General features: G+C 41.3%; 1 protein-coding gene across 4 annotated transcripts in view; it reads left to right on the forward strand.

Annotated features, from left to right (window-relative positions):
• The window catches only part of npas3 (neuronal PAS domain protein 3), a 404,340-nt gene that overhangs the window by 251,531 nt on the left and 140,083 nt on the right, over positions 1–12,726 (forward strand). For all 4 annotated transcript variants that reach the window (XM_085143173.1, XM_085143174.1, XM_085143175.1 and 1 more), the window contains one exon: positions 9,847–9,936. In XM_085143173.1, coding sequence (XP_084999299.1) covers positions 9,847–9,936 — 90 coding nt within the window. The remainder of the gene's footprint in view (positions 1–9,846; positions 9,937–12,726) is intronic.

Raw genomic sequence — 12,726 nt, forward strand, 5'->3', positions numbered from 1 at the left:
TGCTGGGCATAGAGCTCTGCCCTCAACCCCATCCAACACATTTGGGAATAACCACAACAGAAACTGTGATCCAGACCTCATCACCCTGAATGGGAGCAAATTCCCACAGCCAGGTTTAACATCTGCTGGAAAAGACAGACGATTGGAGGCATGGATTCAAAACCGTGTGTCAAAGTATCACACTAGGTATAATGTTCAGTCCTCAATACTTTAGCTCTGCCTCTTTAATCGGCTTTGTTACTTTTTAATTTTCACTTTTGCTTTTTCTGTGTGTTGTCAATATGTTTGTCTTTTATCCACGTTTGATTGTCTTTTTTCTCTCCGTCTTTAATCACCTGCTCTCCATTTTCCTCTTTCTCTTTGTTTCTTGATTTCTTTATTTGTTATTCCTATACATCACCCTTTCCCTCCATTTCTCTGTCTTATCCTACAATTTATTCGCCCTCCTTCTCTCTCTCTCTCACACACACACACACACACACACACACACACACACACACACACACACACACACACACACACAGTCTTTCCATTTGTCATTAAGAGGCAGAGAGCTAGACAGTAACATTTAAACCGCTGTTCTGAATGGTTAAAAGATGGCCTCATCTGTTGTGTGGCGCGCGTGTGTGTGTGAAGGCGATCGATGCAGTAATCTGCAGGAGGTGGAAAGCAGAGGGAGCAAGCCATTCAGCAGTGCTCACTAATCAATTGCAATTCTTTCTTTTACTGTCTGAACACCCAGATTAGGACATTTGTGGGTGTGGGTGTTTGTGCGTGTGTCTCTGTGTGTGTTTGTGCATCAAGTGGTATTCTTTTTTTAACATCTGTGGCCTAACATTTGGGTGTTTCTATCTGCAGTTCTATCAATTTCTGTACATGTGTCTTCAAGCATTTGACTTAGGTTTGCAGGAAGGTGATTAGACGATGTAAATCAGCCCAAATTCACCATTTGGGTAGCAGGAAATGTTAGTACAGACTTAAGAGAATCATGGTGCAATTTGTGGACAGTGTTTCCAAATAGTGATGACATGAGATCATGCACATCCAGTAATGAATGATATGGAGCTTCTGGTGGACCGAAAAGGCCCGCAGCAAAATTCAGACCGTCAGAAATTTAAGGACAGACTCACACTGTGTGACAGCTGCTATGATGCAAATCTATGAACCAACCAATCAGCATACACTGAGTGACATTACATCTGAAGTTTGGGAGGGGAAACACACATAAAATGAAATGATGGAACCTTGTGAATCCTCATTTTGAATACAAAAGAACAGCACAGATGGCTGATATAAGCGGATAATGTTCATCTGTTGTTATACACTGTTGTGTTCACGGCACAGTCTGACACCTTCAAATTGATACTGTATAGTCTGTCACAGTGTGAGACTGATTTTATTAGACCCACCTTACATAGCAAGACATGGATGGGGCACCTTGAAGGTGCATTAAACTGTTGAACAAACAAGTTGGCATTATCTTCAGTCTTTGCTCTTAGAATCACAATCTGGACGTCCAACTTCCTTTATTATATTTTGTGCTTAATATGGCATTTACTTTAAAATGAGAATATTTTGTGCTTGCATTTCATACTTTAGACAAACAAAGCTGTTTCATTATGCTACTGTGATTTTTTTTTAAATGTTACATACACAGATCAGGGATAACATTTTGACCACATGTCTAATATTGTGTTGGTCTCCCTTCTGCTGCCAAAACAGCCCTGACCTTTCAAGGCATGGATTCCACTAGACCCCTGAAGGTGCGCTGTTTTATCTGGCACCAAGATGTTGGCAACAGATACTTTAAGTCCTGTACATTCAGCCCGTTCTCACTCCCGAGGCGTAACATGCCGACGTTTTGTCACGTCCCGCGGCGTTCCTGAGGAACGCAAAAGGAGACCTTCGGCGTTCTTATGGTACGTGGGGGGTTATGGGCGAAATCCAGTGCAATGACGCTCCCGCGGTAATAGACGTTCCAGCCCTGTATTCTAGCCCTAAACCTAACCTTATCCCTAGCCCTAACCATAACCTTTTTCCTGAGCTTAACCAGGACTTTAATGATGTTAAATAGCGTGTTTCTAAGTGATTTGAAGAAAAAGAGTGAATATGTGTAGATTGAGTCCATACGGTTCTCATATTTCCTCATTTTTCCGAGGTTGTCATTTAGGAACGTGGTGGGTAGCCGAAAACGTAATATGTTGACGATTTGTCACCTAGCGTAAAATGTTACGCTTTGGGAGTGAGAACGTGTTGGTACATTGCGAGGTGAGGCCTTCATGGATTGGACCAGGATGTCCCACAGTTGCCCTATTGAATTGAAATCTGGGAAACTTGGAGACCAAGTCAACACCTCAAACTTATTGTTGTGCTCCTCAAACCATTTCATTTCACTTTATGGCCTGATTAGTAGATAAGTATGAAATCACAGCCATCAGGGAATACTGCTTCCATGAAAGAAGGGACATGGTCTGCAAAGATCCTTAGATAAGTGGTACATGTCAAAGTAAGATCCACATGGATGGCAGGACACAAGGTTTCCCAGCAGAACATTGCCCAAACCATCAAGCTGACCCTCCAGCTTGCCTTCTTCCTATAGTGCATCCTGGTGCCAGGTATTTGCCAAGTAGGTGATGAATATGCACCTGGCTATCAAAACGATTTAAAAGAAAATATGATTCATCAGACCAGGCCACCTTCTTCCATTGCTCTGTGGTCCAGTTCTGCCCACTGTTGGGCACGGGATAATAATGGTCTGTGGTTATGCAGCCCCATACGCAACAAACTGTGAAGCTCTGTGTATTCTCACACCTTTCTATCAGAATCAGCATGAACATTTTGTGCCTATGTCTGTTTTTATTGGACCACATGGGCCAGCCTTTGTACCCTACATGCAGTTTTGAAGATGCTCTGACCCAGTCGCCATGATGAAGAGACAATCAATATTATTCACTTCACCTGTCAGTGATCGCAATGTTATTATCCGTGTTATCATTGGCGTATATAGGTTTTGCAATCTGGACGACTCTAGTCACATGCTTACTTCCATCTTCATGCTGCACAGAACAGCAGCAGAATAATCCTGCAGAGAACAGAGCCAACATCGGAACACAGCAGATATGACACCTGATAAGTCAGAAATTGCATAAAAGTAGGCATATGGGTGGGTCGCATTGGATCTTGCAGTGGTTCAGTGATGTTGGGAGGCTTTTTTAGGATTTTGCACTAGATACATCTTGATAAATCTTTAAATCGCAAGTATTTAATTTAAACTCCTTCAGCTGCATATTAAAATGAATACTTCTTATGATCGTTTTGTTCAGGAGCCTTAGTTTCACTTCAGAGCAGTCTGTGATTCTCAGACAGTTATATTCTGGTTAATAGAACAAAGCATTTCATTATGACTGAGAGACAGGAAGTGCACACACACACACACACAGCAGCAATACAATGCATCCACACACGGAGCAAAATAAATAAATATACAATCAAAATTGCAATTACCTGCAGAATTTGTGAAGGGTAAACAAATCTGTGAACACCTCACCCCCCTACTCACTTGCTCCGTTGCTCTCTTGCTGCGCACACACACAGACTCAGAGAGCAGAGTTAGTGTTCTAGTTAGCATGCTGAAATGAATACAGTTAGATCCAAAGCAATTTCCTTTTATTTATCTTAGCAGCCCTGCATAAATAAAGGCAAGGGCATCCAGGCAATTAGCATAATTACTATGAGGCGGTCAGACCCTCTGTGATTTCATAAAGAGACACACACACGGACTGCTGCCACAGGGCGTGTGTTTGTATTTGTGTGCATGTGTGTGTGAGGGAGAGAGAGGAGAAGAGATAGAGACAATGACTCTGTGTATGTGTCTTAGTGCGTGACTTCTGCCGTAATGTCCATTTAGTTCCACCTTGTGTGTGCGTACTTGTGTTTTCTACATGTTTGGATGTGCTGTTACTTTATTTTGTGCAGAGGTGCGCGCGCGCGCGCGTGTGTGTGTGTGTGTGTGCTTAAGACTCAACCTTGGTCTTTCTGCACTGCGCATGCATGTAGATATAAAGTCCTGGATGCATATCCACACACACACACACACACACAGACACACACAACTATGAAAAATAAAATATTAACAAGCTCGAGCCCAAACATACCCATATGCACAGTCATATAGACCAACCAGACAGTGCACACACGGTCTACGGTCCCACTGTGTCTGCATGTGTTATTAATATGCAAATACAAGTGGAAAACAGCAAAGGCCAGGAAAAACAATATCCCTGCAAACAGGCTGAGGTCAGCTGATACTGCATCTAATGGCTGCGTCGCTCATCCTGGTTACACTGTTGTTTCATTGTCTTTGTCTGGTTCAGTGTCTTTGGATTAGTCTTGTTTGTAGAGCTCAAATCTGTCTGATGAAGCCTGAATGTGGCTTAGAGTGTGGGTGTGGATCTCATCAAGTTTTGGATAGGACATCCTGGCAGTGTAGTGGTTCGCACTGTTGTCTTTTTGCAAGATCATTTTGGGTTTGGTTTCACGGGCTGGCTGCACCCTCCTCGTGCAGACATTACACGTTCTGTGTGGGCTTGCTCCACAGTCTGAATGCAGTTGTGTTAGGTTAACTGCTGTGATTGTGAGTGTGAATGGTTGTCATGCCCTACAGGCTCCAGTCCAGTCTTATTGCTGCTTAAGCTACAGATGAGGTTTAGGGTTAAATGTGAGATTGTTATTATGTTCTTACAGGCTTATTTATATTCTTTTTCATTTTGATATCCATTCAGGTTTGTAGTCCAATCACTCTGCCATAAAAAATAACACCTCCCTGCATGTACAGCTGCTTCCCTCTGTATAAATAAAAGAGTAGTTATAGTTAACAGCAGTGTGCAACTTTTGCTTTAACAAGCATGTTTTAAAGGCATCTATTCATGCTGGAAATGTCAGTTAGTGAGGCTTGAAAACACTTGCTTTCTGAGTCTTACACTGACCTTTGTGCATCTTACAACTTTTCACCGACCTTTCAAGACCCTGTCGACCTTGTAAATAATTTCTGGTGTAAACCAAAGGAAGCTGAGGGAAAAACCACGAGCTCACAGCAGAAAAATAAAATTTGGTTTGTGCTCTGGTTGGATTCAGAGCTCTAATAATCAGAGGCCTGCTTAACCTCTGGGAGGCAACCAGGGACTTAACAAAGCAGTCAGCAAGGTTATGTTTGTTTACAGCACATCTATATCTGTCTGTGTGAGTGTTTACATCAGTTCATATCAGCATAATTTACACACACACACGTGCTTCCACCTTTCAACTCGCTTTTCCAATTCTAATTAATCCATTTTAATCCCTCTGAAATGGGCAGATTTGCGTTCCTTCACCTGGAGCTGCTTGTTGCTAAACCTGGACCTCAATCAGACAAGATGATAAAACTGTAAAAAGAAAAACACAGGTTGTGATTATCTCCACATCTCAGCCTTTTCCCCCTGTTGGCTTGTGTTTGTATAAAGGGGCAAAAAGACAGAGGCGTACCAGCTGTGTCACAATTTTCCAAGAAACCTCAGCAGCTTTCACTGAAGAAAATGGAGACTAACTATCAACCGATTATGGCTTCACTTAGGTTCATAAGACCCCTTTAGCTTTTCAGGAAATATTTAAGCATGTATATTATAATATAGTAATCATTCAGTGGCTCTCAACAACACTTCTGTTAACAAAATTGAGCAAAGTAGATGTATCATAGGTTCTAAAAGTTACTTTTCACACATATTGTGCATAATGGTTCATCTAAGGCTGTGAATTTAATGGTTGTTACATAGTTTTGAACATTACAAAGAAAGTTTTTCTAGAGCAGGGGTGTCAGACACTAGGCCTGAGGGTCAGAATGCGCTTGGCAAAGACTTTGATGGCTGTGGAATATACGAAGAAGAGAAAAAAATGGGAACTTTTAACATATTTCGCAAGTTTAATAGTGCTTCCTGCTGATAAAGATCTGCCCCATGGCCATTTATACCACACCACAGTAATTGAGTAATTGATAAACAATCAAATGACAGGAAAGTTTGTGTTTTCACAGTATTGATTATAGAAATTTTAAGGTTTTTTGTTTTGCTTTGTTTTTCTTATTTTTTTTGCAATAGGTTCACAGTAAAAATTAAATGAAAGAAAGAAATTGTCTCAATCTGAAAGCAGGGACTCAAGCGCAGAACAGGTTGACGTCTCAGAGCACCGTTTATTTACACACCGGTGCGATAATATATACAGTGACATTGAAAAATCCAGGGTTCCAAGGGATTAGGGGAAGGCTCTCTCTCTCACGCTCGCTCACGTCCTCACATCCAACTCACACACGTTCGTACAGCTGGGACGTCACAGGTCCGGGAAGGTAAACTGGAACAAGAAAGGGAAAAATCACTCACAAGTCACGAAGGTCGGGCGTAAAGGTACAAGACCACGGGAGGTGGGAAGAGAGACTAACGTTAGTAGCACAATCATCCAGCGATGAGAAGATCTGTGGCCCAGCCTCAAATAGTAGTCGGGAAATCAGCTGATCGCCAACAGGTGTGTGAGCCAAGGGCGGGAGCCAGCAGTGAGCTCCGCCCAGGCAGAGAGGTAGGGGAGAGAGAGAGAGAAAGCAAAAACACAAGTGTAGCCTTGTGAGGCCGGCTGGGCAGGCACGGGGACCATGACAGAAATTGTAATTTTACTAATTTATTCATTCTTGCCGGTATATGTGTATGTCCAAGAAACAGTTACTTAATGGTAACAAGGCCAAACCCTTAGCCATGTGAATGGAGTGAGCTTTATTCCAATAACGGCCTGATTATTAAAACTTCAAGTATAGAATTACCAGTAAAATCTGATTATGCAAATCTCCAGCTTCTTAAATCTATTCTTGGACTGTTCTCTGATGTCTGCCATCGCACAGTTGAAGCTATTGAAAAGCTCAACTATGAGCTTATAGCGTTCCAGTCACCGGACTGGCTCGGATATAATATCAAGGGGCTTTTAGGGAAAGAAGGAACAACCAACATCCGTGGCATTACAGTGTTGGAGATTGTTTGAGTTCCATTTCTTTGTAGTAGTGTCTCAAAACGAAGTCTCAGTCATCTTTGTTCTAGTGCACATTTATCAAAGGCATGTCTTCTGTTTCCACTTTTTATCCCATCAAATGAGGAAGAACAAAATCAGCATGTGCAAAGCTCACAGGCTCTCATAACCCCAGCTGGTTTGATTTAAACAAAGTGACTAATGGTGTTTTCACACTAGCTATGCAGAGGCAACTGACTACTAGTAATGTCAATGGGAAATTGTGCTACAAAGCTACAAACTGATGCCTGGCACATGCCAGTGCTTGATGGTTGTGATGTGCAATGAATCAGAGTTGTGCTTGATGTGCTGAAGCATCAGCCAGTCATATAGAGATAAACCATATCTTGGGATTTATCTGTCCATTTGAAGACCAGAGATGATACTGGCAAGTCCAAGAGCAGCACTTCAGTGGTGACCCGGTGGTTTAGTCACTTGTAGTGTGAATTTATTTGATATTTTTCTGTTTTCTATGCAAAGCACAAAAACAGCTTCCAGTCACATTTTCATAAACTGTGTTTTATTGGGAGCAGATTAATATATCTAACCAATATTATATTGAACTAGCTGTTATGTTTAAATGTCTTCTAAGGATAATGAACTTATTAGAGGATAAAGACATTTAATGTGAAAGGCATCAAAACAGAGAACAACCATCTGGATCGTAATCTGACAACACACACACAGATAGAGAAACACAGCAAATATGTGCTGCACATATACACACAAAAGCTTGCGCACACCTACTTAGAAAGAGGATGTGTGTTAATGAGGAACCCAGCATGGATGGACATTGATGCGGCTCACTGATGATTAACATCTCATTAACATCTCATTAGCTGAGAGGGCAGACTAAACGGACACAGGCGGTGGGGGTGCAGCGACAACACATACCCACAACCCTCCATGTAAGCATTAGAATAATTAGCCAGGCATAAAAGGTTAAAGGCCATCTCCAAATAGCACTTTATATCTGACGAAGAGAAAGAAGAAAATTAAATACCCAACAGTCACACCGAAGGTGCTACTTAGCTGCTACACAGATGACATTTGAACTGTCAAAATCCAAAAAGTCTCTTTTTTCTTTTCTGATTAATGTAAAAGCCTCAAAGTATCAAAGCATCCAAAAGGGGAGTCATTCTGGTAGCTGTTTGATAGTTTAATGTATTTCTATGTTAGATCATTTTATTGGATCAATAGCTTTGATCCACGATCAATAATGTGACAATAACGGATGAAAGAAAAAAAAACACACTGTCTTGGACTGTACCTAATAGTTTAGCCAGTTATCTTCAATCCCTTTAAATGGTTCAGACTGCTTGCGCTTCTTTCTCTCCCAAAGTAATACACACCGTGCAGCATGCACTTAGAGTGTCAAGATATAACACACACACACACTAGCATGCACACATGCATGTGCACACAGGAGGAAACCGTGTATTACCAATAACAGTAGGACGCTACATGTAATTAACCTGGCTCACCTCTGGAGTATCATTGCCTTTGTGTGTGTCTGTGTGCGCTTGCATCCAGTGTATTGTGTTCAAGGAGTCGAGTGTTCTGCCATGATCTTCCCATAACAGCAGCATTGGACACACTCAGACGTGCATTTGCTTGAGTGTGCGTTTGTGTACATGTGCATGTGTGTGTCATCTTTGCATGTGTGATTTGCTGCTGAAGTCGAGTGTGGCACCATGATCGTCACGGAAATACACCATTAGACACACTTGGATGTCTTTGTGGAGGTGGAGGTGTGTGTGTGTGTGTGTAGAGGGACTTACTTTTCCATGTATCTGATTTTTTTTAAATCCTCTTGTCAGCTAAATCTTGAGATTTGTTTTTAATGAAGGAACTGAAAGCAAATGTTTAAAACAACCTACGAATAATGAAAAGATGTCGATGTCACAGTGACATCTGGAAAATTTGTCAGATTTCTGTTTTCATTGCTGTCACATTGTCAAAAGGAGGAAATATGAGTTCCTTTATTTTCCGTCTGCTGTGTTATGTTGGACTGTTTCTTCCTGCTCTGTGACGTCCTCGTGAACACAGCCCCACCATCCATTGTTTAACAGCAGCAGAGGTAGGGAATTTGTATCTTTTTAGGCAAGAACAAAGTGACAGTGGGGGCGGGGGGGTTAGTTGGTAAGAAAGTGACAGAGACAACACAAAGAAGGAGATGGAAAAGAAAAAAAGAAATCACAATCAAGACTATTGTGGCTGTAGCTGCTACATTTTAATGGGCTTTTATTGACTTGTTGGGTCGGTAGCTGCTTTTGAAGCAAGGTCATTCTGCTGAACTAAAACTCAACTAAAAGCTAGTGTGGAAAAACACTGTAGCTGTTAACTAAAAACAAGAGAAAAAGAGAAACTCACTAAAGTAGAATCGTGAACATGCAAAATTAGGTTAAAAAAATGTTTTATGCATATGCAGTTAATTCCTAAAGTAAGGAAAGAAGGAAAGTAAATGCCTTGAATCTACATTCTTTTTACTGGTGGAGCTGCAAAACGATTTGTGACTGTGTAGAAGTCTGTGAGAGAACGACCCTCATTTCCCTTTCTCTATGAGCACAGAAAACCTTTTTCTGATGAGTTTATTGTCTTAATCAGCAGTTTCAAGTTTTATGGAAATCAACACAATTTTCATTTTTTTATTTAACAAAAACAACCAATGGATGAACTCGTATGCCATCTTTTATTTACACCCTGTACCCAAGACAGGTCTTTTTGAGAAGTCTATTTAACGTCCACCTCTCTTTTTCTCTGTTTCAGTCTCTGGATGGGTTTGTATTTGCACTAAACAAAGAGGGGCGCTTCCTCTACATCTCTGAGACGGTTTCCATCTACCTGGGATTGTCACAGGTAAGTCGCACACCTGTGTGCCTGTTTTGTCACTGCTATGTCAAGAAAAAACATTAAGCATCTCAAAGATCAGTCCTGTTGTTTTCGATCCTTTGTCTCTCTCTCTGTCTCTCCATCTTTATCTCTGATTGTCTCTTGGTGTTTATTTAGTCTGTCTCTTGTTCTATCATTCTTCCTTCTCTCGTCTATCGTCACCAAAGACAATTCCCAACAAATTAAGGCTCATTTAAAATCTCATCAGCTCGTCGGACGGTTGTTGATTTGTGCAGCGAGCGACAATGCATATTTTATTGCCGTGTATGTGTGTGTATGTGTTGGGATGGGGGGGGGGGGGAGGGGGGGGGGGCACGTCATTGTACTTTGTCAGCTTGGTGACGAGCTCTGTGTCTCAATTGGCTCACTTTCCCCCAGTTCCTGTTAATAGAGACAGGCGTCCATCCTGAAGGTCGGCACATCGACCTTGGAGGCACTAATAAGTCTGTATTGACAAGCTGTGTGTGTGTGTGTGTGTGTGTGTGTGCGTGCGTGTGTGTGTGTTGCTGAATTAAATAGGATTCAAACTGTCATATCAGCCTGTTTACATTGTAGCTTCTGTCAGCTTGTGTACGAAATGCCAATATTTGTTCATGAAAACAGGAAATACAGAGTAAAAAAAGGAAAAAAAGCATCATCAGACATGTTTGTCTGCTTTTGCTGACTTAATTTTAATAAGAGGAAACAAATTTGTTTCATTAACCTACAGTGTTTGCTTTGAAATGTAGCTATCAGCTGTCAAACACAACTGGCTTTGTGAGCTGTATTGTCATCTTTAAGGCCAAATCATTGTTCTAAGCTTTCTCTTTACAAAAACAAAGATGTTATTAATGAGCTGAGTTCCACATTTGGTGATTCCCACAGTGCCTGAATGCACCACTGCACAAAGGTCTCAGCAGCGTGCCAAACGCCATCTACTGCACAACAGGTAGAAATCAGGAAAAGCACCCTTTTCAATTCACTTGCAAAGACTTGTGAAAGGGGACATAGATCGAAGAGCCAACAAGGAGCTACATTCGGTTGGTTTTATAGGAAGTACCTGCCAGGCCCCCATGCAAACAGAGAGGACATGTTTGTTGAAACCACACTGAGGGGCATGTGTGTGTGAAAACGGGCCACTAGTTAGCTGTTTGGTGTAAAAAGTCTATCACTTTGACAACAGAATCTGTGTTTCTTGTGCATGTTGTTTTTCCACCACAATCTTTTTGTGAGCTTAGCCTAATCTTTGTTATTTGGTCCCTAAACTTTGTGTTGACACAGTGACACAAATAGTATTTTCTTCCTTGGCTTGGCTTCAGAAGTACAGAGGGACACCTAAGGCACAGGCAGGAAAATGACACGTATTCCAACACCTGATTGCATACGACTGTAGCAGGCAGTAACAATCAATTTGGAAGGTCAGCAACCGATGTTTACTTGTTTACATGATGGATTGTAAGGCAAGGCGCTCGTACAGTCCTTCAGAGAACAACTGACAATGATTGTGTCCTTGTGTCTGTGCAGCATGAATATTAAAAAGACTCTTGAGAGATTTGTGAAACTCTCAAACATACAAGAAGAATTTTTCAGAATGTTAGCCAAACCTTACTTATAGCACTAGCAGTTCAGAAAGTGTTCGTACCAATCATGCATGTAACAGTTGGTGGAAAGCACTGATGTGTGATATTCTGCTAATATAAGGATTAGATCGGGAAATGTTAGAACTATATATAGACATGACATCTATTGCTGTGCTGTGATTCATTCATTCAAAGTATTTCTCTCTTTAACTCCTTAACAAGTCATGGGACTAAAAAGCTGAAATTAACCCAAATTGAGATGATCAGTACCCCTCAATCCTTCAGTATATATTAACTATTCTTTGGATTTCTTTATATTCATCCATTCTTTTCAACTTATATTTATCAGGGTTGCAGGGGTGCTGGAGCCTACTCCAGTCAGGTATCCCAGCCAGAGGCAGGGTTCACAACAGACATGTCACCAGATGGTGGCAAAGCTAAGACAAAGAGTCAGACAACCATTCAAACTCACATTCACAGCTATGAGAAATTAGCATTCAACCTAACCCCACCAACTAATCCAATCTAAGTTAGCTAGGCTGGGTCTTTTCTAGTTTACTCTAGGCATTTGAAATTGTCATTTATTCAGTTAAATTGAATATTATTTTTATTTTTAAAGCACCAAATCTCAACATTTTTCTCAATGTGCTTTATACTTTTAGGCAGTGTTTCCCAACCAAATGATTAGGTGTGCCGTGAAAGATTAACTGGTTCCACCTGATTAGTACTCTAAGCCAGCGGTCCCCAACCCCCGGGCCACGGACCGGTACCGGTCCGTGAGTCATTTTGTACCGGGCCGCGAGAGTAAGACTCGGGTGTGAAATGTATGGTTTTCAGGGTTTTTATCGGTTTTTAGCGTTATTTTGTTATCGTTTTTTTTTTTTTTTTCGTTAACTCTGTTTTCCTGGTTCTTTTCACGTGTGTTATGAATAAATCTTCTTTTTTTTCGGTACCGGTGCTAGTTTTATTTTGTTGTATTTATCTGTCAGGGCACTAACCGGTCCGTGGCGCAAAAAAAGGTTGGGGACCGCTGCTCTAAGTGATAGGCGTGAGTAACGGCCAGAACAATTACATCCTCTTCCACTAGAGGGCAGTACAAATACCTGCTCTAATTAAATGGGTTGCCAACTACCTGTAAAACAGAAGAAGACGAAGAAGAAATTACATAATAGAGATGTTGAGAGACGACACAGCGCAT

This window comes from Neolamprologus multifasciatus, chromosome 19 (genome assembly GCF_963576455.1).
Source record: "Neolamprologus multifasciatus chromosome 19, fNeoMul1.2, whole genome shotgun sequence".
In the NCBI taxonomy this organism is placed as follows: Eukaryota; Metazoa; Chordata; class Actinopteri; order Cichliformes; family Cichlidae; genus Neolamprologus; species Neolamprologus multifasciatus.